Genomic DNA, 25,805 nt, shown 5'->3' with positions numbered 1-25,805 from the left:
CTGACCCTGACAACCTGTCTCTTCTCCTCTTGTACTCTGTTCTAATCTTGAAAGCCTGCCATGGGCTCTCTTTGAATATTGAACTCCACACAGATTGTACCTAGCTGCTTTCCAGACACAGAAAGAAAATAATTTTATCCCTCACTGAGGGATCCATTATCAAGTGACAAAAACATTAACATTACTTTAAAATGGTCTGATTTAAAATCTTAGTGCCATGGAAATCCTAAGAAAGAAAAAAAGTAGGTGAATATTCTGTCCAACCAAGACCAGAGACAGTTTTTGCTGTCAAGTTGTTGCTTCCCCAAAACAGCAATTCTGCATTAAAGCTATCACACCATGAACTGCATCATAGACTGCACCATATGCAACAGAAAAAACACAATTTTAAAGAACATTAGTATATTCCACAACGTAATGTACTACCAGTCATTTTCTTGCAAAATTATTTTGATTTCACTAATACTTGGCACGTGCTGATCCGAATAACTTTAGAAAGGAAGCTCCTTCAAAAGGCTGTCTGCACAATTATCATCCTTCCTGGATACTTATGAGCACAGAGGAACTCAGAGGTATACAGAGAACTGGCTTGGGTATATTCTCTAATAGAAAGCAGACCAGAAGAAAAGAAAGGAGAGCAGAAGAAAAGCAAAGGATAACAGCAAGATAGCAATCTTAAAACTCACATCTCATTTTAACTTCAGCTGCTGTTGAGCAAGTTCTCATGTAAATAAAACCTGAAACTGCAGTAAATGATTGTCTCCCCTGGTGATAAATGAAATTCAGGTATCCATGCTGATATTAAATCTAACAATTAGATCTATCAGCTGCCTTCAATACACTGGCCATGAGGCATTGTTCACTCACTTTCAAGCCCGAACAATAGATGACTGACTATTGCTCTTTGGTGATTTCATTGTTTTATCTAGAAAGATCCTAGAGGGTAGCCCTTGGCTCTATGGGCTCTCTCCCATGGGATTCCACCTTATCACCACTCCTGTTTGAGGCTGAGCTAGTTAGGCATGAGTTGAAATGTTTTCAAATATGATTATACTGTTTTCTCCGTGTCATCTCACTCAGACTGTAGGATTAAGTATGTCAGTGCATGGTAGCAACTGAGGCCTGGAGGAGAGTGAGCTAGCTGAGGCTCCATTCAGGGGTTTCTGAGGTGATTGGGTAGGATGGGGAAACTGCCACAAGATAAAGCAAGGTCTGAGGGCACATCTGCTATCTGTCAAATTCACAACGATGGGGGGAGGAAAGTGTCTTGTTAGACTTCCTGCTGCTCTTAGAAGTCATAGTATACAGTTTCTCAGCCTGTAGATTGAGACCAAGTTCAAGGTCCACCTGCCCCTTTTGTTATGGCTAGATGGGAGGGAAGTCTCAAAAAACTTTCTATGTTAAGATGGGGTCACAGTATGGAAAAGGCTGAGAACCCTGGATATAATAGGAATGAGCAGGACAGCTTTATTTGCCCTCAGCTACATCTGGTCAGGCAGTTGCAACCCTCTCAGGTGTGGACTTCATTACCACCATCCCATCCTTTGTCCACTGAAAAATCTACACTATCCAATGATGTTCATACCTAATGCTATAGACAGACATGACATTCCCTCCAAAACAAACCACACATTACAATTTTTTTTAATCTGTTCAGGTTATGACGTTACTCTTTACTGCAGGGGTGGGCAAACTTTTTAGCCCGAGGGCCACATCTGGATGAGGAAATTGCATGCAGGACCATGAATGTAGGGCTGGGGCAGGAGGTTGGGGTGTGGGAGGGAGTGCAGAGTGTGGGAGGGGGTGCGGTGTGCAGGAAGGGGCTCAGGGAAAGGGGTTGGGGTGCAGGATGTACGAGGGGGCTCAGTGCAGGGGGTTGGGGTGTGAGGGTGCAGAGTGCAGGAGGGGGCTCAAAGCAGGGGGTTGGGGGTGCAGGAGGGGTTCAGGGTGCAGGCTCCGGCTCAGCGCCGCTTATCTGGAGCGGCTCCGGGGTGGCAGCAGTGCGCAGCGGGGCTAAGACAGGCTCCCTGCTTGCCCTGGCCCCGTGCCACTCCCAGAAGCGGCTGGCACCACATTCCTGTGCCCCCGGGGGGGGGGGGAGGCAGAGGATTCCGTGTGCTGCCCTCGCCTGTCAGTACCTCCCCCAAAGCTCCCATTGGCCAAAGTCCTCCCCCAGGGCTGCAGGGACGTGGTGCTGGCCGCTTCTGGGAGCAGTGCAGGACCTGTGGCACCACAGGGGTGGCAATCCCGCGGGCCAGATCCAAAGCCCTGAGGGGCCGGATCTGGCCCACAGGCTGTAGTTTGCCCATCCCTGCTTTACTGCCTATTCTAGTCAGTAGCATAATGGTTAAATATGATAAGAAAATGTTCTTCTAAATGCCTGCTATGTTGGTTAAGCTGTTTTTTCATGTTCTTCCATGTGCCCCTTAGGGGATCTGAGGTACCATTGTAACTTGTTTATTATTAGATTTATTTTACAGATAAATAATTGCCCACTATTTAAAACTATTTCCTTAAGAAGTAGGGATTTTCCCCTTTAATTCTATGAAAGAAACATTATTATATCAATTTAAGGGTGTATGTTGACAGGAAGGAATTCTTTTTGGGGGTAGATTAAGTTTGTTATGAATGCTCAATTTTAGTAGTGTTAAGACAGTAAGGCTAACAAGTTGTGTCCCAGGGCTCTGGAATTTTCAGATTGAGGACATGCCAGTATCAGTCCACTCCCGTCCTGCACCCCCACTTCACTCCTAATCACTGCCCTCCCCTCCCACGCCCCACTTCACCCCTGACCCTGGCCCTCCCCTCCCACGCCCCCCTTTTCCCCTAACCCCTGCACTCCCTTGTGGTCCTGGCCTCCTGCACCTCCTCCTCATGTGGCACCCCAGGCACTGGGTGCAGCCGACCTCCTATCTCCAGCATGTGGCTGCATGTAGAGTGCAGCCCTTCCTCCTTCGGCCCTTCCCACCAGCCAGGGCACTTAGAGACCTGCCGCTGCAGTCCTAGCACCGAGAAGAGCCTGCTCCGGTGAGGGTCACAGGGCCGTGATCCTGCGGGGAGTTGGGGCTCTGAGCACCCTGGGCTCTGGCTGCTGTACCTGATCCCTTGGAGGGGATTGGGGGGGAGGAGCAGGGAGAGAGGGAACCTGATGCCGCTGGGCCCAATCCTGTGCTCCGCCCATGGGCGGCATATATAAGAGGCTTGGGGAGCCTAAGCCTCCCCAAAAAAGACTGGCCACACAGGAGAGCAAATGCTGTGGATACCGTGTGGATCACTTCCCTTTGGAGGTGTGCCAGTCACTGCCTCTGTGGTGGAGAGGAGCGAGGAGTGGGCAATGGGGCTGGGGTGTGGCAGGGGGAAGAGGCAGAGAGGAGCAGACGGTGGGGGTGGCCTTGGGGGAGAAGAGGAGTGGGTGCCGGGCCACAGTCTGGGTGCCAGTGGCTCCTCCCATTTCTAGGGAGCTTTCAGCGCTCGCATGTAAGCCTCTCTAAAAACGGAAGACTCACTTGCCGCTTATGGTGCCACCCCATTGTTGCACCCTGGACGGCTCTGCACTGTGGGTGGCTGTCCCGCTTGCCCCACCCTAGTAACGGCCCTGGTCAAACCTGAACTTACCTTTGGTACTTGTATGGCTCCTATTCTTGTAGTATTTGATCAATACATAAAATAATTGTGGGACTATCACCACAACACATTGCGAGGTACAGAAGTGCTGTTGCCCTTTGTTCTATATAGGGAACTAAGGCACAGCCTAAGTGACTTGGCCAGGGTCACCCATGAAGTCTTTGGCAGAGCAAGGACTCTAGGTTTCCCAAATCTCAAGCTACCAACCTAATTACTGGACCATTCTTCCTCTAGAAAGTATTCTCCAAACCATTTGCTCCACAAAGAGTTATGTCTCAGACGTATTTTCACACTTACATTTCTATGACGTTCTCCTTTTGCATTTAAGTAAGCTTTGATTGTAGTCAATCCAGCATATTCACCCTGGGCCCCACTGCAAGAACACAAAGCCATTATAAAGTATGAACTAGAATGTCCGTGTAGTACTGTTTGTAACATTAAAACCATTCTTGCTCAAGCCATTCTTGGTGGATTTGATCAAATTTAAGTAGTTGATAAAGAACAAATATAATCTATGTTTTAAGCTGCACCTGCACAGGAGATACAAGACAAGTGCACACAGTTTATCAAGCGTACTGGGTGAAACATATTATAGTGATGTCACTAGCTTATTTTCTATCAGCACTAGGACTGCAACAACATTGTAGATATTGAATAGATTCCCCGATTTCTAACCACACAATACTAATTTAACTAACAAAAAAATAAAAAAATACAGCTAGTACAGAGATGCTGTTCCATCAAGAATAGAAGGCCTGGATAAAGCATTACAACATAACAGACATCCAGCACCTGGAATCCCTTTACAGTCATTTAAAGAGGCAGAAGACATCATTTCAGTATATTTGGCATGAAATGAGTGATTATAGTTCCACTACATTGGATCATAACAGTGCTCACTGACTACTACAGTAAAACCCTAGAGATTCTCTAGCCTTATAAAACTTTGCATATTAATGAAGAGCATTTTCAACAAGAACTTAAGTTATGTAGTTGCTGGCTTCTCCAACAGTATTCAAAATAGCACTATTCCAAGAGCTTTGCTGATATGCTTCTCAGAACGTCCACAACACACCTAGTTCCAAAAAGCCCAACCCCTGGCTGTGGGCCCATCCCTATTCCCTGCATGGCAGCTTGTTGCACTATTAGACAGTAAAAATCAGCCCATGGTGAGACTGTCCGTGGACAGAAATTAAGGGATGTTATACTTCAGTGCTCAGCTCAGGTGGGTTGTAAGGAATTAAAACACTTCATATTACTCAATCAACTGCCTCCACCCAACCAAAGGATCACATCCAACTAGCTTCTCAGAAGGGATGGTTATAGGCCATTGTGTGGCATTTGGACTGGGGAACCAAATGTTTATCAAGATCACCTGTGACGTGAAAGGAAACGTTCATGTATCCTCTAAACACTGAGAAAGAATTCATTGTGTATATGCCTGAAGTTATCCCGTTATTTCAATGAACAAAGTATTCAGGTGTGTCTGACATTCCTTACCTTTAAGATGAGAGGGCCAGTTTGAGTGACAGGTCAACCTTTGTCTTAGTTTATTTTAGATCATTTGGGGGCCCCAATCTAAGTCTCTCTCTATGTACACTTTACTGATTCTAGAAAAAGCCTTCCTACTGCTAATGCTATCAGAAAATGATAGCAGCAGCATGGAGGCAGTATTTGCTTGAGAACATGGCTGCTTCAAAGAGCAACAGTGATCATGGGGCTGAGGGAAAACAAGATAAAACACCCCAAGTTTGCCCCAAAGAAATCTAAAGAGGTTCAGGAAAGGGGTGGGATAGTACACCTGGAGCGATCAGCTGGCCAGTACACCCCTGTCACTGTGCTCCCCTGCTCTCATTCCACCAAAGCAACACAATCACCCCTGTGCTCACCTCTAGTTATTACCAGCAGGGCAGATTAAATGGCTCACCAACCCCTCAAATATGAGATTTCGCAAACCACCCTTGCCCATTTGAAAAGGGGACGGTGAGAGTCGCTTAGCCCTGTATGAGAGTCTCTCCCAAGCACCACTACCCCCGCAGATTTCTCTGTTTGAAGCAGCACTTGTCTAGCCAAAGGCTACCTCATCCATAGGACAAGCTCTACCTCGAAAATGAAGAGAAGAGCATTAAAAACAAAGAAGAGACTCCAAACATCTAAGTGAACTTGAAAGGGGGGAGGGAAGGGAAGATTGGTCTGTCACTCATTTTGACCCTCAAACGTGTAGAAGAAAACATTGCCAGATTAAGCTTCTCTAATACTATTGCCTCAATCAAGCCTCAATGCCCGAGTCTTGCATTCAGGCAGTATAGCTGTAGAAGAAGCTAACCCTTAGATCCCCTCCAATTAGGGATGCCCACAGCCCATTGTGTATACTCACAGTACATATCATTGGCAGTGGTGAGGAGCAGCGTCTCTGGCGATTCCCCTGCCCACTCAGGTTTGGCCCCAACTGGCCTTCCATCATGATGGGGTGGAGGGGGTACAAAATTGAGTGAGTGATATTATGAACTGGTGCATAGAGGCTGCAGCACCGCTCAGGTTGTCCCCACAGTCCCTGTCATGATGGAGGTGCAGTGGGGCCATACTTGAGTGAATAGTGCTTCTCCTTGATGATGCCAGGGGGCCGGCTCCTTCACCAGGGCTCTCTTCAGGAGCCTGCCTGACCTCACCCCGTTTCCAGCACCTTTTCACCCTCTCAGGAATGCAGAGTGACACAGTGCCTGGGTGGGCCCTGCTGAAAGGCGGGGCAGAGCATGGCACAGACTTAGCAGGAGAGGTGCTAGGGCCAGTGGCTCAAGCAGAGATGGCTCCACAGGGATGGACGGTGTGTACCATGTCAAAGATGTCTGGGAACACTCCTGCCTCCAATCCTTTGACAACAAACCATTTTCTAGAAGCAGAGATTAATTTTTTGTTAAGCCACGTCAGGGAGTGGATGTCTAGTGAAAGAGCCCCCACCTGTTTGGTTGGAAGGAGATTTTGTCATAGCCTGTGATCTCACACAGATCCCTCTCGAGCTCCCTGAAAAGTTGCTGGTACCCTTGAGCCTGGTCTAGAGGCACAAAGGGATGGATATTAGCAAATTCTTTCCATGTGATAGGCTAAAGGGGAACAAAAAAGAAAGAAATACTGAGCTGTAACAAGAGATTGAGTTTGTAAACAATGTGTTTGGAGTGAAAAGGGTTAAGGGTGAGGGAGAAGACCAGAGATACTTAGGTCTCTGAGTAATGACTTTCTGCTGTTAATTTGAGCCTCTAAACTCTGATTAAGTGGTGCTGATGGTGTTTTACTCCCATAGGAAAGCACTGTATGGGGCTCCATTGTGTTAGGCACTGTACAAACAAGTAGCCAAAAGTCTTTGCCCCAAAGAGTTTATAATCCAAACAAACAGGGTGGGGAAAAGGGATGTAACAGAGTGAGCTATGCAACAGAAACAACTGCTATGTTAGATCCACAATTTATTGGGGGGAAGGGTTAATTAGGAGGGATAAGCTAAATGGAAGGAGAAGGGATGGAAGCAAATCAGGGAGAAGAGGGTAAGAGGAGAAGGTGTGGAGTGCAGCCAAGGTAAAGAGACTGAGGGAGGGGGAGGAAGAGGGTTGGAACAAACAGCCAGTCAGCACAAGGCAGAGAAAGTCCAGTCAAAACTATAGAAAGTTCTCTGAATGCCTGAAGTTCCCTGCTTTGGCTGCAGCTGCTCCTACCAGCTGGAGTCTCTGGCTGGTTTCATTGACTGGTTTCAGAAATTGAACTGAAAGGAGACTATCCTGTCATATGGTGACCAAGTAACAAACAGGAGATAGTTTTGGATTTGGATTATTTTTATTTATTATTATTATTATTATTATTATTGAGTGCTTTCATTACAGTAGTGTCCAAAGACCCCAATCGGGATCAAGATCCCATTGTGCTGGGCACTATACAAACAGTAGAGACAGACCCTGCCTCACAGAGCTAAAAAAATCTAATTCTTTAATCCCACCTATGTTATTAACACCACATTCATAACATTTTAGGGTAAGATTTTTCAAGGGCCTTAAGAAGCATTAGGTGTCCAAATGCTATGGAAATTCAATAGGAGTTGGATATTTAACTCTTTTAAGCATCTTTGAAAATCCCAGACAAAAATCAGTAAGAAAGCATGTAGAAATATGTTAAATTTAAACAAGACAAAAGTTGTCATCTTTACCTTATCCCTGCCCCAGCAAAATTACTTTCCTATAGATTTGGAATGGAATTTAAAAAAAAAAAAAACAAAAAAAACCCTCAGTGTTGGCTCAACTCTGCTCCAATTTAAAATCCCACTCTAAAACATTAAAGTTTAGGTCGTTTAAGACAATAAAATTCAGTGTTTACATGTACAATAATAGGGACTGTGTCCATTTGACTGACTAGGCAGTTTACTCTGGGCTGGTCTTAAACAAGGAATAATTCTGTCAGATGAACTTACTGTAAGTTCAGATGAACTATTAAGCTTCATTGTGCAGGATCCCTAAAAAATAATAAGAATGTATTCAGTCACTGTTCCTCCAAAGAGAGACTAATAATCCCCTGATTTTATTTATTTTTTAAGAAAATACCTACCAAAGGAATCATGCTGTGAACAAGCGAAATATCTTTGTTTTCTAATCTTTTCATATATCGGACAATATTAGTTTCAGAGTGATAGCTGGAGGGAAACAAAATGTGGCATTAGGGCAAGCAGTTTAACTACACAAGCTGGATGACCCATAAAAAAGTGCTCCACTAAAGGAAGTGACTAAGAATTCACAATGGATAAGAGCCATTTTCTTTTTGTATTTAATTTTAGTCTTTCATAAAGAAGATATGCAGACAAGTACCTAATACACCAGTATTTCCTGGCTAGCCAGTCAAACCAGAATATTTAGTTCTGATTAAAAGTATTTAGTACATCTCCCATACTGCCATTAGGTCATATACCATCATCATGAATATAGAATAAAACTGTTCAAATCTTCTGACAAAACTAAGTCTTAAAATAGTACTCCTGGGGGAATTCTGCACCAAAAAATTAAAAAATTCTGCACACGATATTTTAAAATTTTGCAAAATTCTGCAAATTTTATTTCTCAAAACAACACTATATAATCATGCCAGTTTCAATTATTTTAGGGTTACCATATTTTAAGTGTCCAAAAAGAGGACACTCCATGGGCCCTGGCCCCAGCCCCCCCCCCCGCCCCCGCCCCCCCCCCTGCCCCGACCCCGCCCCCTCCCCTGGACGCTTCGCCCCCCTGCCCCTCCCCCTCCCCTGCTTCCCGCGAACATTTGATTCGCGGGAAGCCTGAGGCAGCAGGCAAGCGGGGGTGGGGGCGGGGCGCGAGAAGGTGCGGCCCAGTCCGGCCCCCCCGGCCGAGCGACTCCCACCGGCGGTCGGCTGGCCCAGGCCAAGCGGCTCTGGCCCTGGAGTCTCCCGCCCGGCTTGGCTCGGGCCCTGGGGCGCCGGCCTCCGGGCCCTGGCCGAGCACCACCGGCCCTGGCCCCGCACCGCCGCCCCCGGCCCAGCACCGTGGGCCCCGCACCGCCGGCCCCTCCCTCCCTATTTTCCTGGACATGTCCAGCTTTTTGGGATTTCCTCCCGGACAGGGATTTGAGGCCCAAAAAGCCGGACATGTCTGGGAAAATCCGGACGTATGGTAACCCTAAATTATTTTGGTAATTTATTTCAAAATACCTATCAGCAAGGAGGTCTGTAACAATATAGACAAACACAAAAATTCCCCTAGGAGTAGAGAGCTAAAGAAACCCCCACAACAACCCAGTTCCTGTTTCTCTGCCCTCTCCCCTCCAGAACCCAGACAGGGTGTCAGACACTGTAGCGGGGTAGTCCCCCGCTCCTGCCTGGAAGGGCTTAAAACAGCCCTGGCAGAGGGCTGCAGCTCTAAAAGCTGGGCTGATTGGGGAAGTAGCCACAGCTGACCTGTATAAAAAGGCTGTGAGCCAGGAACTCGACAATCTCTCTCTGTGCTACAGGGAGCTAGAGATACGGTACCTGAGTGGAGCAGGGCTGGGGAAAGGCAGAGGCGCTGGGGAGCTCCAGCCTGGAAAGCCCCAGACTGCGGCCTAGCATAAGGCCAACAGGTACTGGGGGTTGCAGAGGGCAGCCCCGGGGTAGGCCAAGGCAGCAGGTCCAAACCCTCCTTGCCAGTGATGAGTAAATTGATATTGCAGTCTGCCCCAGGCATGGGACTAGACGATGACTGGCAGTAGCCTGATACTGAGGCGAGGTGGGGATAGTGGGTGGGGGTTCCCCAGGGAGGGGAGACCCTAAGACAGTGGGGTTACTGCCAGGGGGCAACACCCCAGGTACAAGGGCACCGGGGTCCAGGGAGGGACATGGGGGCCAGAGGACAGGCGGATCACCAGCCTGCAGAGGGTGCTCTGGGCTGGAAATTGAGCTAATTCCCAAAAGAGACCAGCAGGAGGTGCCGCAGGGGTGAGTCCACTCCTCTACAGACAGACACTCACACCCCTCTTCTCCCTGCCCGAGCCTAGCCACTCAGACCGCCTGTCCCACAGAGGCCAGATTCAAGGACCCCCCCAGCCCAGATACTCACACCCTCTACCCTCCTACAGCCCAGGGATCCAGAGGGAGAAACAGCCTGATGCTGGGTCCTGGGCTTGCACAGAATTTCCTGCACGTCACCACCTCCTTCCTTCACGGTGTGCTGGGAACCCTCCAGTTCCCTCCCCCTGTCTTCTATTTGCAAGCTGGGCTCTGCCAGGTCCAGGAGCCCTTAGTGGCAGCCAGCAGCACTTCAGCCCATTTCTGTTGGGGAAAAGGAAATTCTGTCCTTACAACATTAATTTCTGCAAAATTCTGTATTGTGCAGTGGTGCAGAATTCCCCCAGGAGTAATTAAATATGAAAATAAGAAGTGTGCTTGTTTGGTAGACAAACACAAGATGGACACAAGCATCTATGGAAACCAAGCTGGTACGAACACGTGCATACCACAAAAGGACAAAAATACATTGCTTAGCTTGGGTCAGACCAGAGCAAGAAGGGTTTGCACAACCCTACAAAAAATTTGGAGGAAGATACAAGTGACTAAAAATAGATGTTTAGTATTGAAGTGCTATCTCAGGATGAACACTGGACTATAACTAAATGGATGCTATAAGGTGATAGTCTTCGGTACAACCTTCTCAGAGTACAAAAGAGGGAAGGGTGGGAGGGCAGGAAACATGTCAAATCTCTATACAAACTGAAAATCTGCAGTGGGAATAAATGTCACAAACCTGTTGAATACTTGATGTGTCAAGAATTTGGAAGTCCTCTTAAATGCAGTACTCAGAATGCCCCTCGTTTCTTCTCCCATACTCTCAGCAACCAATTCCTTTGACAAGTAGAGAAATATGAAGTGATTAAATAAGACATCTTCACAGAAAAATAATTAAATTTCTTCTCTCAACAAGTTACACAGTTATCAAAGTTAGCTGAAATACACTGCCATTTTATTACCAATATGACAGGTTCTTTGAAGCACATACTGTACTTTTATCAATGTACATACCTGTAAAGCATCCATAACACTTCTGGCATTATATAAAATAAAAAAAAATTAACAGAAGCCTCACTAATTCACACTAGAGGAGTACTGTTGCTAATTACCAAAGACTGTGGGTGGAGTTAGTGTGACATACTTCCTGCAGGCCACTGAGGGAGCACTGCCAAACCCCAGGTTCTAATCCCAAAAATAAGTAGTGCCCCAAAATACAGGATGTCCAGGTTAAACAAGGGAATTAAGCGGCATACTCCCAGAGCATGGCATTACTCGGTAACCCTCATCCTGATCTCTTCAGTAAAAGAGAAATCTGAAATTACCATTTAATTGTGCACTGACAATGTGTTCAATCCCGTACAGCATACAAAATACAGACAATCCCTGCCCCAGAGAACTCACTATCTAAGCCAAACTAGCAGAGTTCACAGGAGGAATGAGGAAGTCCAGAGAACTGAGTGACTAGTTTTTTTTAATTAATATTCTTGACTCACTTGAATATAGTTTAATACATTTTTGTAGCTCACTGAAGTACAGATTTTATATGCAGTAACCCTTCTAAATATTTCTAGATTATCTATATTGTACTTACAGATGAAGATTCACACCCAAAAATCCAAAACAAGTCATCCAGGTCTCTCTCAGTTACAGTTTCATCAAGTGACACTCCAATCTATGGGGGGGGGGGGGGGGGGGGAAGTAGCAGCAGTTACTCATAGTTCCCAAAACCAGGGATTACATTACATGTGTTGTGTTTTTGCACATCACAATATACGATCTTCATTCCATTTTTTGTACCTGAACCATTAATATTTCATTTACAAATAACTTCAGTTCCTAAAACTACAATATAATTGTTATATTCATATTATTTCTTGCTTATTATATTCTTTTTTCTTCCTAAACCATACCAGGTTCACTTTACGGTTTCAGGGCTTGAGATTGCTATCCTGAATTTAAAAATAATTGGATTACATATTTAATTATATTATGGCTATGCAGTTCTTACCCATTTTATATGTCACAAAGGGGACATGGCTTCATTAGGCTCTATGTTCCTACTGATCATGTTGAATGATTTGCAATCAACTTCTGTTTATAGTTATCTTTAAATATGGCTACAACAAAAACAGCTGAAGTTTGGAATTTATTTATATAGTACAGGTTTTAAGGGTCTTTCCATGAAGTCCTCAATGAGTATAACAAGTTCCCACCACTGGTGGGGAAAAAAAACAGTATTAGAAAGACATGAAGCAAAAGACAGCAATTTTGGAAAATTCATTAATATTCAGTATGCTGCCAAGCAATTACATGTTTTTATATCCCATTTTAAAGTATTTTATGGAAAAAATTGTGGAGTAACATATCTGAGCTTGCTAGAAAGACAACTTCTTTAAAAAAGCTTTTTCCTTTCTTCATAGCCACCATACTACTTAATGACCGAAAATTCTCAATGCACAAAAACTATGCTGAAGATTTGTGAAAGGTTCTGTGACTTACTGTGCCATCACTATAAATCCGAAAGTTTATGTGCCGCTGACCTGCCCTGTCAAAGACCTCCTTGACTGCACATCCACACTGGATCTTCAAGGTATCAAAGAACAGGTCATGCTGCAATGTGTGACCTGCTCGCTTAAGACCTAAAGGAAATAAGTTAATTCCATTTATTCCATGCTTCATTGGTTCCTTCTCCCCACCCTCCACATCTGCCTTTTACGCCAGTACTATTTTAACAAGAGGCACTACACTGAATGCATGGGACAGTAAAATCTAGCAGGATTTCTACCGAAGTGCAATTCTGCATGTAATATTTTATGTCTGAGCTTTCTTTATAATGTACATAGATACTAAGAGAACTGTTGCTGAACAAGACATTTTTAAATTCAATGTAACAGAGATAGATCTTTGTATTTTCTCCTCCACTGTCAATATAAAAAAAAAGTGTAGACAAATCTTTACACAAATATAAAGATGCAAGTATTCCTGGAGTTTGGCTTGGAACAGGAGAATTCCAAAAGCTTAGACCTTTCCTGTGATCGCACAAGTCTTAAGAGTAGGGACAAGCTGCAAGTACAGAGGATTTTACATTGTTACTCTAGCACCAACACAGCTCTTTGTGCATTAGCAGCAGTAGTGTAAGCTAGCGGTCATCATTTTTACCACAGGATTATCTAAATTTAATCTGAACAGCTCTAGACCACATGGCAGTAAGAATGTAAAAGAATGTAAGCCTACCTTAGTACTTCTACTGGTCCAGCACAGGTGAAGCTGTCCCATATACAACAGCAGCAGAAACTATTTACAACCTATTGATTGCTAATAGGAAGAGCTAGCATTCACTTTCTGAGAGCTCAAATGTCTACAGAGAGCAAGGCCAGTCAAGCAAGGTGAGCAGAACCTTGTTGGGAGAGAGTGAGCTGAACCCTCCAGCATTTTATAGACAGCTAGGCCATCGGGGCAATTTGACAATGTGGTCAATTCATAGGGTGCATTGCTCTTATTACGAGTTGAAATCTTCTGCCAACATCAGTTACAGAAGGGTCAGTTATGACCTCCTAAATGCCTACATCAATAGCAACAGTTGCACCAGACATATGCAGCCAATATAGCCTGCCAACTGTGCTGCATTTATCTCCTAAATGCAGACATTCTACAGAAACAGAACTGCAGATTTTTAGATGAGATTCAAATAATAAAATATTTCAATATCCTTTTGATTTGAACAACCAAGAAGTTTCCTGTTGTTCTTAATAATCAGAATACAAGTCATGTTCATAATGCAGTCAGCCAATAAGTTTTGGGATTTCAGTGTTTATAGCAGTGCGGTGTTCTACATAAATTTGATTAAATTGAACAGCCTTCACTTCAGATAATTTAATCTATAAATTTAAACTATATTTTAGTGACCTCTGAGTCTTCTCATCCAGTATAGATTATTAAAATGGGCAGGTAATAGTAGGAAAGCATAACGCTTTCAAAAAAGTTCTACAGATTTTGAAGAAGTTTTGCAGATATTGCCAAAACTCCCTGTAGATTTCTATTTGAGAGACAGCATGGTATAGTTACTAAAGCACACTATTGGTAGTTGGGAGACTAGGATGAGAGTCTTGGCTCTAATAATGGCTAGCAAGTCAAACCTCTGTTCCTCAGTTTCCCAATCTAAAACCAAAATGATAATACTTGCATATGTACATCATAGTGGTACTGCTGGGCTTAGTTAATACCTTTATATACAAAACACTAAATATTATGACGACCCCAGTGGCGTACACTTGGTGCAGAAATTTTGGATTTCTTCTGCTACTTAAAACCATTGGTGGACAAAAAATGGAAGGTCAGTGTTTTTAAGAGGTGTGAACATGTAAGTTCTACCCCTTTATAATTGCTGAATACTCACCTTCAGCTAAGATTAGAGTGGCATTATGCACCCTTCTTGCAATGTGCTTTAATCCATTCGAACCATGATAGACTCCATACATGGCAGCCATGTTAGCCAGAAGAGCCTAAAATGTCCAAACATATTTTAGGAACAATCACATAAGGTTGATTGCTGGCAGTTTAGTATAACTAGCTTCTTTAGTGTCCCAAGGCAACTATATAACCACAATATTAAAAAAAGCTATCAATAAAAGGTAAACACTTAGTTCTAGGTAATCTACAAAGTTAAGAAATAGGAAAGCTACATCTTTTTCTTGCTAAATTATGCATTTACAAAAATTTTAAATAGTAACATTGTTCATGAATTCAAGATCCTTTGGTGTTTAAGTGGTTCAGTGACTTTAAAAAAAAAAAAAAAGGCAAAACACTGAACTGTAAGCTTAATCTTTGTAGCCAGCCATATGTATAAAAGTTCTGCAGATATTGCTAAAACTCCCTGTAGATTTCTATTTGAGACACAACATGGTATAGTTACTAAAGCACAATATTGGTAGTTGGGAAACCAGGATTTGAGTCTTGGCTCTATTAATGGCTAGCAAGTCAAACCTCTGTTCCTCAGTTTCCCAATCTAAAACCAAAATGATAATACTTGCATATGTACATCATAGTGGTACTGTTGGGCTTAGATAATACCTTTATATACAAAACACTAACCGGTGGCGTACACTCAGTGCAGGTAAATAGTGTTATAGCTGTGTCAGTGCCATCACATCAGACACAGATACGGTGTGTGAGGTAATATATTTTATTGGACCAACTTCTGTTGGAGAGAAACTTTTGAGCTTGTCTCTCTCTCCAACAGATGTGGGTCCAATAAAAAAAAAAAAAATTACCTCATCCACCTTGTCTCTCTAATATATACATAAAGACATAGATATTAGAAGGCTGTAACGCATGGGCCTATAAGGCCTCTGGCCTGTATGACAAGTAGCTTAGTATAACCAAGACCTAGCTTGACATGAATGTTTGGGAATAAGGAATAAGTCACAAGATAAGTATGCCTGAAAACAAAAGTGTTACATGCCGGGAAAAAGCATAGTATGGGACCACAAGAACATACTTTTGGAATTTTAGGGAAAGTTCAAAAGATGCTGAGCTTAACTGAATACATGCACGAACCACAGATATACCAGGGGAACTAATTGACATAAATGCTTATGAATCTAACGTAAATGGCAAATTGACTTATCAAAAATTAGGGACCCCAAAATTATTTAAGTGTGGAAGCAGGGCCGTCCTTAGGCATATGCAGCTGCATAGAGCACCATGAAATTTGGGGCACCAAATTCCCCCAAATTTCATGGTGCCCTAGGCAGCTACGTGCTGCATATGCAGCAGCACCAGCCCTATCCACGGGCTGTGCCTTCTTCAAGAGGCAGGACCATCCCTAAGGGGGGTGTGGGGCCCCGGACAACTCCCTCCGCCCCGCCTCTTACCCTCCCCCCCGCTCTACCCCCAGCCCACCCCTATTCCACCTCTTCCCCCAGCGACCCCGCACGCAGCGGAGGGAAGCGGAGTAACCCGGCCGCAGCCCGCTCCACTCCGCCAGCTCCCAGCTGCGGCGCTCCGCTTCCTGCCGCTGGTGAGCGTGGGGAGGTTGGGGAAAGGATGCCCCCCACCCCCACTTTCTGCTTCCCTTGCCCCAGCTCCAGCCGTGTCACTGGGGTGGGGTTAGGGAAAGGTTCTTTCCCCACCCCACCCCGGACTGACCGACGGCGGGAAGCGGAGTGTCGCGGCTGGGAGCTGGCAGGGGCCGGGCTGCTCCACTTCCCGCTGCTGCCAGTGAGTGAGATCCCTACCCCCAAGCCCCCTTCCCCAAGCGACACGGCTGGGGCCAGGGCAAGGGAAGCGGAGCAGGCTGCTCCCGGACCTCCGCTAATCCCCTGGGCCACTCTGAGCCTGTGGGGCCCCCAAAGTGCCCCCCACAGCTCCTGCCTCCCAGACCCTGGGGGGCAAGGCCTGGGGCCCCACACAGCCCCCCGCAGGGTGGCTGCGTAGGGCACCCAAATAGCTAGGGACGGCCCTGTGTGGAAGTACATATAAGGAAAAGAGGCTAAAACCATTACTAAATATGTATAGGGAATGTGGGCATTAGAGTAATCCTTTTAAAAGATTATACCCACCCCGTGGAAAGTGGGATTATTATTTCTGCACAAATACAAAGCGGAATTCTTCATTCTGGAGTGTTAAAATTCTATGTCTGCAAAAGTAGAGCATCCAGTTTATAGGAACTCAACACTACTCAGTGGAGTTCCCCCTCCATGACAAGTGGCTGCAAGACTAACTTTTTGAATGAAAACAGGTTAAGATTATCCTCTTTTTCCCCAAGCAAAAATTCCAAGTTTCACAGGATTGAAAATTCACACACACACACACAAAGATTTTTGACATAGAGGTCACCTGTGCTGTACAGATGTTGCTGGTCGCCTTGTCCCTTCTAATATGCTGCTCTCGAGTTTGCAATGCAAGCCGATATACTTCCTTTCCATTTGCATCTCTGAACCATAAAAGGAAGTATTTCTTTTGTTAGTTTATGTTGATACAGGCTCTGCATTAACTGAACTGCTATGCTTAGTTTGCTAACTTGAAGCTAACTGGTGGAATTCCTTTAGGGTGAAGAACTGTGATAGATAACCATTCTGAGTAAAGTAAAAAGTGACCCAAACCTTAGCCTATCTCTGAACAGATGTTCTTGTTCAGAAAACACACACACACACACACACACAATATAACACTAAAGGGAACCCAGACCTGCCCACTTCCTTCTCACTACCCCTCAAATGACAGATACTCTGGATTGGGAGACTTTTGAGCAATAGTCAGTAGAAGGTTCTGAAACATCCAAAACTTCTATATTTATCCAAATCACATCTGTCAAGTGCCCCTGTCTTTAGGGAAAGTTTAGAGAATCTAGCCAGTCTTCCCTAACCCAGTACTGTAGAAAGAAAGAAAGAAAGAAAGAAAGAAAGAAAGAAAGAAAGAAAGAAAATTTTACTGTTTTTATAGTTTTATGAAAGCACTGGTGTTTATCAAGGGCTACAAAAATTTTCCACAGATTTTTAAATTGAACACTCCCAGGGGCACAGTTCAGATATGGCAAGAAAGAAGGAACCCTCTGCATATGTAATAGCTGCTACCTTAAAAAAGTACTGTTTAATACACGTAATATTAGTTGAGTAATCCATTGATACTAGCCTAAGATGATGCTAAGTGTCCGTACCAATCCATCAATCTGTGCAGCTCAGTTAATTTCTTAAAGAATTTCTAATATTTAAAGACTTTCAGAACTAGAGAGGAAAATTTGAGAGCAACAATCTTGTATAAAATGAAATGTTTCAGAACAGACATTTTTAAGACTTCAGGGCACTCGATAAACTAAACTATTCACAAACAATATTTGCTCAGCTGCTGTATGGTGTCCAAGATAAAGACAATTGAATCCAGCAGTTGTCCTAGGGTTTCCAACTATACAGTTTTGTTCCTTCATCAGTTAAAAGGCCTCCAGCAAACAACAACAATAATTTGAAGGTCATAGCATAAATTGCCTTTGGGAAATATTGTAGTTCTGACCATAACTTTACATTTTAACTTTTTTATCCACAATGTTCTGGTGACACAGTGTGAGATGAGAACACACTTAAAATGTAAGGCATGCCCTAAAGTACTATAATATCACATAGCTTTAGTAAATGAAATGAACATTCTTTCCCCCTGAGAGACACAACTCTTTAAACTGATCATAGTTTGAAATAAGCATGCTAGGATATAACTTAGAGAATTTTTTCACTTCAAGGTCCCAGAAACAAAGACAAGGTTTTCATCTCGAGGCCAAAAGACCAAAAACATCAAGACACTTGATCACAGCCTTTCATAGACCAAGAGACTACCTACACTTGCCCAGAGCTCGGAAGCTTGATTCATGATTCTGAAGTCTAATGCCAAATGTGACAGGGTGTACTGGGCCCTTTGAGGCCCCCTGCTGGAGGCCTTGCAGTCCTACCACAACCCACCCCAGAAAAGGGAGCAGTAAAGGTCTGTCCTCCTGACCTGCCTAGAAAGTCTGCAAGGAAGCAGCCAATCAAAGCCCAGCAAACTCAGTTAAAAAGAGCTGCAGAGAGTGAGTAGATCATTGCCTGGCAGTGACCACAGCTGCACAGAATATGCTCCTTGATGGTGTTCAAGAGTGAACCAGAAGATGGACTCTGGTAACACTGGCATTCTGCAAGGAAGAATTTCAGCCCTGAGGTAAGGGTGAAGTGGAAGGGGCTATGTGGGAAGTGGCCCAGGGAACAGCAGTAGCAATTATTAAAGGAAGCAGCATGTGGCTGCAATTTGTAGGGTCCCTGGGTCAGGATCCAGATTAGTGGGTGAGCCCAGGTTACCCCCTCCCCTCCCCTCCCATTGGCAGAATGGCCAAATCCCCAAAGAGGGGACAAGTGTTCTTTAGAAACCCAAGAAAGGGGCTAGAATTTAAAGGGCTCAAGGATGGGGCTGAAGACCCTAGGAAAGGGCCAACCATTTGTTGAACTTTGTTACTCCCCTGGAAGGGGATTGAATGTGAGAGGTGACCCGGCTGGACAGCTGGGTCAGTGAGAACCTCTGAGAACATCTCCAATGATGAAGCCCTGGGGCACTGCTCTATAACAGGGCAGGGATGGACTTAAAGCTAGCTCAGAAGGGGTTGGGAACTGAGCCCAGAGACAGGACTGCAGACACCAACATGGGAAGAGCAATAGTCCTTGTTGGACCTTTGTTACCCTGGAAGGGGTTCCTTCATGCGTTTGTGTGAGACTTGGCCAAAGGGCTGAGCCACTGAAGACCTGGCTGATGAGGATGACAGGGGATGCAGGAAAAGAAAGGAGTGCAGAATTGCACACGCGCCAACAGGAGGCGCTCATGAGAGGTGAGTGCACAGTCACACCAAGCATTTTGTTCTTTGGGATAAATGTGAGAAGCAATGTAAGAAAGGAGGGGGAAAAAAAGGTTCATAAACATGCTAGTGGTAAGTACAAAACCTATTTCAGAAGTTGTATAGTTTCAGAAGCATGTGTAGGGTTTTTGTTCCAATATGTACAATTTTTAACTGACCATTATAGTGTATTCCATTAAGCGTGTTCTCAATATTCCAAAACACTACTATACTGGGTATAAAACAGGTATTTTGTTCAGTATTTCTCCTCCTTTCTCTTCCCTCCCCCCCACCCCCCAAATCATTAAGAGTTTCCCCACCTTCACTGCATTATGTAGTTCAAGTTTCCTTCACTTAAATTTCTTGATACCTCAACAGGTTTTCTGAATTTTCTGTCTGCTTCCTGAAGTTTATGGTAGTGAGGAGTAAGGGTTCAGATAAACATTTGAAAGTCTGGTAAACTCAAAATTAGTAAAGTAAGTGAAATACTGCTAATTCAAATGGCGTGCATGTCCCACAAAGTGAGATGTCCCTTCAGTGGGGGACCTCAGACTCGCATGAGGACAGCTCTCCTGGCCACCAATATTTTTTTTTTTTTTTTTTTCTAAATCAAAATTATTGAGCTTTTAAACTATTGCCCACAGGCCCCACTTCTTTAATAGAAAAGAACTTAGATACTTCTGCTTCTGAATTCTCTCAGTGGAGAATTTCATTCTCTCAAGTTTTCTCTGTAAACAGTGTTTTACTTTACCCATTTTTTTTTTATTATAATCTTGGGGAAATTACAACCATGTTTCATTCTCCTAATTTATGAGAAGAATAGTTAGGACACTGGACTGGGGGACCCAGGTTTAGTTCAGCTATAGAGCTGTGTGACCTATTGGGATCCAGGAAGTGAGTGGGCGGAAGTGTGCTGTGTGACCTTGGGCATGTCACTTAGTCTGTGTCACAGCTCACCATATATAAAATGAAGATACACCTCTACCTCGATATAAACGCTGTCCTGGGGAGCCAAAAAATCTTACTGTGTTACAGGTGAAATCGTGTTATATCGAACTTGCTTTGATCCGCCGGAGTGCGCAGCCCCGCCCCCTTGGAGCACTGCTTTACTGTGTTATATCAGAATTTGTGTTATATCGGGTCACGTTATATTGGGGTAGAGGTGTAACTGTATTTTCTCTACCTGAAAGAGCCATTGTAAGGATAAATTTATTAAAGATTACGAGGTGCTTAGATACTATGATTTGGGGGGCCATATCCAACATTTCCAGCTGACAAATTAAAGAACAATGTCCCAACTTTACCTTGTAACTCCAACCATTCTCCCAGGCATCATTCTCACCAGGTTTTCTTTGACAGCAAAGAAGGCAGCATGTGGTCCCCCATAACAGAGTGGTACCCCAAACCTCTGGGAGCTACCCAGAGCAACATCCACCCCAAACTCTCCTGGAGGCCTCAAAATACACAGAGCCAAGAGGTCAGTAGCACAGCAGACAAGAGTCTGAAAACATAAGAGCACAGAGTTGTTAGCCTCTTCTCTGAAAGCACACACAGTATCAATTTGGGGAATCAAAATTCTACTTCAAATTGTTTTATAGCATTCATGTGAAACTGAAGCCTAAAAGTAGTTTTTGCTCTATACATCATCTATAAAGAAAATTACAATGCCTACAGTTATAGCTGAGTTAAACGTCAGAACTACTCCGGTTGGGGGAGGGGGGGGGGGAGAACAGGACAACAACGATACTACTTAATCTTACCCCATTTTGGTGGGCTCTTTCAACTAGTTCAGTGAAGTCTTCCACCTTCCCCTCGGTATCTGGGTACTGAAATAGCACTCCACTGACATCTTTACCACTGAAATCCATCTCATGGGGCAATTTCAGCTCAATGACAACACCACTGTAACTGCAAAGCAAGAGATGGAACGCAAAAGTTATTGAAGCCATTTCATACTTTGGGATAACATTTAACAGATTTGACTTCTTCACTGATCTAGGGAATATTTTTCTTAAAGTATCGCTGATTGAACATGCTTCCCACTGCTACACAGTTAAGGAAGTGCGAGCATCTATGGTGGTGAAAGCTATATTGTGCCATAAAAATAGCATGTGATCATGAAAGTAAAGATCATCATCATTGCATATGCTGAAGGGAGCAAAGCTAACTTATATTTTGCATTTCCTAACTTTGGAGGGCTTGGCTTTGCAACTTCTATTTACATTCTCTTAATATAGGATTTTTGTATGTAACTATGAATTTATTAAGAGTTTGTTTCACTAAACCTTACTGATTTCCTTCAAAGTAATGCATAATTTGCTAGGTAAGAATGTTCAAATGGCATTCAATGCTCAGATGTGCACAGGTATGTTAACAGTACAGACAGGAGAAATATTTTGTTTCTATACGTTTACCTCCATTTTAAAAACTGTGAATTAATTCACGTCTGTTTATTTGGAAGTTAGTTACAAACAAGATTGCATCATACAAAATTACTGTATTTGCTTTACATAGACTAATGCAATATTGAACCAGCAAGATGTTTAGCTGCAGATAAACAAGGTAGAACTTTAGGTACTAGCTATTGGAAATGGATCTAATCCATTTAGTTCAGCCCCTGAACTGGATATGAATGAAATATTCATACAAGGTTTGCATGAATTATCCTAGGGGAAATCCTCAGTATCATAAAAGTACTTGCAGTATAGCCAAAGTCAGTCCCCAAACTAGTACTGTAGGTTCTCTTACATTTCCCAAAGCACACCTATTCATCAACATAATCAGTGTTGTACTTGTAATATTCAATCTTTGATCAGTATAGAATAAGAGATGTGATGGTAAAATATTTCATGTGCTTGCTTGTGCTACTTATTAAGCAAGATGGAGATTGGCATTACTTTGCTCTAGTTTGGATTACTGCTATCGTTTGAGGGTGGCATCGGACATCAACATAGAACTTTCTCCTCTTGTTGTGCCTGTTTAAAAGAAGGGGGAAAAAAGGTTAAGTGGATCAGGGAACAAACTAAAACTCAAGAACAGTCTACAATGGAACAATTACTTCTCTCACCCACATACACATGTTTTTATTATAATACATATTTCACACTGAGAATGTTCTGAATTCTGAGAAATGTAATGCATAAATGCAAAGTAAGAAATATTATATACAGTTAATTTTGTGTTTGTGGAAAATACTAGACTAGCACTCCAGAAGACTGATTCACTGTGAGGTACAGTGTCACTTTTTTAGTCCACTGAACCATTCAGTCCCACATAAGGAAATAAAGCAAAACACCTCACAATTCTTTCTTGAGTCTAAATTTGCAATCCATTTGCGTGTGTTACCTGTGACACAGTTGCATAGCCTCTGCTGCAGCAGTCCCCTCATCCAGTAAAGATGCATTGGCCACATCCATTCCTGTGATATCACACACCATAGTCTGGTAATTTAACAGGCTCTCCAGTCTACCCTGGGAAACCTCAGGTTGGTAAGGGGTATACTGGGTAACCCTGTTAGATAAACACATTTTATATATCAGGTCACTAGCGCTTCTTTGCAAATGGATTTAAACAAAGTATTTCCCTCCCTCCCCCCCCCACCCCCGCCGCACTATTTTACATGACTATAAATAGAGAATCTGTTCAAAAGCACACTAATGTGTTTTAGTTGTTCCAGGAGGGTTTTAAGAGCATAGAAGTTGAGAATATTTATCCCGCCAATATTAATTTGGTTCTTTACTTGGCACATTTTTTTTCTCATTTTGAACAGAATAAGTTAAAATTTACTATTTTTGAGATCATGAAATTATCTGTAATTACAGAGGCAAAGGAGCTAACACTGCTGGTTGGGTCAACAGAACTTAATTCTCAGCAACTGAGGGGTGGAGAGTCTATCGGGGTCATAAAATATTTAGATCTAATACAAGTTCAGCATTTTGGTGTTGTACTTTTAACCAATCTGCTTTTAGAAATCTGATGTTTGCAGCCAATACATTATTGAAACTGTCAAGACATTTAAAAATCTAAGCCTAAAATACTTATGTCTGACTACATAACTTTATGAAGTATACAAGTGTGCAAACAAACTTTACTATCCCCTTAAACTTTACTCCAAAGCTATAATGGTTCAGAATACTGGGGTGTTGGCTCTGTAATAAACTGCTCATTGAGGCAGCTGGTATCCAGCTCATTCAGTTTCACATCAAGGAATTTACCAATTCACGGGCAACTGTCTTCCTTTTTAATGGAAGAAATCCCACTCAAAAAAACTCTAGTGTTTAATGCAAAACAAGGGTTGAAAAGTCAACTAGAGTTAAGTCTACAAGCTCAGCCTGAATGGTAAACCCTTAAAATATAGTCTCTTGAAAAATCAAAATTTGTCAGGTACAATAAATTATGATGGGGGAGAAACACAACTGACTGGAATCTCAAATAGCCTTACATAAAGTAAGTTACATCATAGTATGTAACCTTCAGAATTGGTTTGATCTTGAAGTCTCAATGAGATCCACAAATAAATCAAGTCCGGATAGAGGGAAATCAATTCAGTAGTTTTAATACTATTTATGTTTGAAGTTGTACAATCCAGAATTTGAGATACTCCTGTATTTCTTTTGCAGTTCAAAATCTGTATGCACTGAGAGAGATTAAGATTCTTCTCTGAACAAGGATGCAACACTGCTGAGGACTCTGACCGCATCTGCAGTCAAAAATGCAATAGTCTCTGAAAGTGTTGTACTTAAAGTACTGCACAGGATCTTTTCAGGGGGAATAAGACAAAACGCCACATTTATTAGTAATACATGTATTCATTAACACTGTATTATATGCATATAATATATTACACTTACACGCACACACACACAAACCCATTCCGTCTTGTTGTTACCAATTAGTTGCTCCCCTTAACTTCACTGGCCAGGTGAGTTAGATGGGGGAGGGGGTGGAGCCGGGCTTCTGCCGATCCGGATCGATGCTCCCATGTTGACAAGACGAGACCCGGGGTCCTCTGCAAGACACCTTACTTTTATAGCAGCTTTCCTCTTATGCAAATCTATACCAGATTTAAACTCTGTGTCTGTGTCCATTGGTCCTTTGTGCTGCTTTCTTTTGAGTGTTGTCCCAATGCTGCAAAGAGGGTGTTTCCAAAAGAAGGTGCTTGCTTCTAACCCCCGTGGCCGTTGGTATGTCTGCTTGTTTTTAATGAGTCCACTTGACACGTTTTATTGTCCTTGGGTCTGGCTCCCAGCCCCTCTCCAACAGTTGAGGCTGTCTGGAGGTCATGCCTTGCTCATCCACACCTCATTCATTCAACAGGGCAATTGATTAAGAGTGGGGGTGGGAGAGCTCTTGTTCTACTGCTAGCAAAAAGAAATTTTTCTTCTATCTTATTCTATCCTTAGGGGCTATAATATTATACCAAGGGCAATGCAAAGTTTCTAAATGAGGCTTTGATACAAAGTCCCATGAAAACAGAGGTCACACGTGGGTAGACCCACCACAAGGTTATATGAAGAGGCACAATGTAAAGTCATGTGAAAATTATCAAAGATTTATCTACAAAAGCACCAAAAATAAACCACACAATGCACCAGAAAGATACAGCTTCTCCCTTCTAAATTAAAATTCTGGAAAAAGTCTGTATTGCTAAACTGTTTCCCTTCTTCAGGAACTCAAAAAGGAGTTAAACAGATTCACAATTTAAAAACCTTTTCAGAGTATTTATCAAAACTGAACTCTGATGGAAACCTATTTTAAAGCAACCATGAGGAAAAAATTGAGTTGGGAAGGGTAGGGGGATTTTAAGCAGTTGTTTGGTTTTCCTTATAGCCTGATTGAGATGGAGGGGCGGGAAAGTTCTAGATACCATTGTTTACCCCTCACAGTAAGCTAGTGTTTCATGGACAGGAAAAACACTATACAAAAGAAACCATGGTTATATTGAAAAGTAACCATTCTCTTATTTCCATAGGATACTTTAATACATTGAAGCAGAGATAAATGGGAAGAGATCAAAGTTACAATGAAAGGTTCAGAATATGCAGCTCTAAACAGATGTCAAGGAAGCTGAAGGTATTTTTCAGTATCCCAACACATAACAGAAAGCAAATAGTTTCAAGTAAACATTTTCCCATTTGGAATGATGTCTGGTAGTAATTTTCATATTCGAGACATTTGCCCTGTTGTACATACAACCTGTGTTGAAGTTTCTCAGTAAGGAATTTATCATCTTAGGGCTTCCCAATTCTGCTCCCTGCTGGTATGGCTTAAAATAAGGTTTGATGCATGTGACAGACAATACTGCAGAAC

At 43.2% G+C, this 25,805-nt stretch overlaps 1 protein-coding gene across 2 annotated transcripts in view; it reads right to left on the bottom strand.

Annotated features, from left to right (window-relative positions):
- GLDC (glycine decarboxylase) overlaps positions 1–25,805 on the bottom strand; it is a 69,455-nt gene that overhangs the window by 20,257 nt on the left and 23,393 nt on the right. For both annotated transcript variants that reach the window (XM_034774604.1, XM_034774605.1), the window contains 13 exons: positions 22,842–23,006; positions 22,394–22,471; positions 21,257–21,404; positions 20,801–20,997; positions 16,988–17,084; positions 14,547–14,652; positions 12,650–12,789; positions 11,742–11,822; positions 10,887–10,984; positions 8,209–8,293; positions 8,075–8,116; positions 6,583–6,725; positions 3,922–3,997 (listed from right to left, as the gene is read on the bottom strand). In XM_034774604.1, the coding sequence (XP_034630495.1) occupies positions 3,922–3,997; positions 6,583–6,725; positions 8,075–8,116; positions 8,209–8,293; positions 10,887–10,984; positions 11,742–11,822; positions 12,650–12,789; positions 14,547–14,652; positions 16,988–17,084; positions 20,801–20,997; positions 21,257–21,404; positions 22,394–22,471; positions 22,842–23,006 (1,456 nt within the window). The remainder of the gene's footprint in view (positions 1–3,921; positions 3,998–6,582; positions 6,726–8,074; positions 8,117–8,208; positions 8,294–10,886; positions 10,985–11,741; positions 11,823–12,649; positions 12,790–14,546; positions 14,653–16,987; positions 17,085–20,800; positions 20,998–21,256; positions 21,405–22,393; positions 22,472–22,841; positions 23,007–25,805) is intronic.

The sequence above is a fragment of the Trachemys scripta genome, chromosome 6, assembly GCF_013100865.1.
Source record: "Trachemys scripta elegans isolate TJP31775 chromosome 6, CAS_Tse_1.0, whole genome shotgun sequence".
Lineage (NCBI taxonomy): Eukaryota > Metazoa > Chordata > Testudines > Emydidae > Trachemys > Trachemys scripta.
Note: the sequence above shows the minus strand (reverse complement) of the source record. Positions and strands in the feature narration are given on the sequence as shown.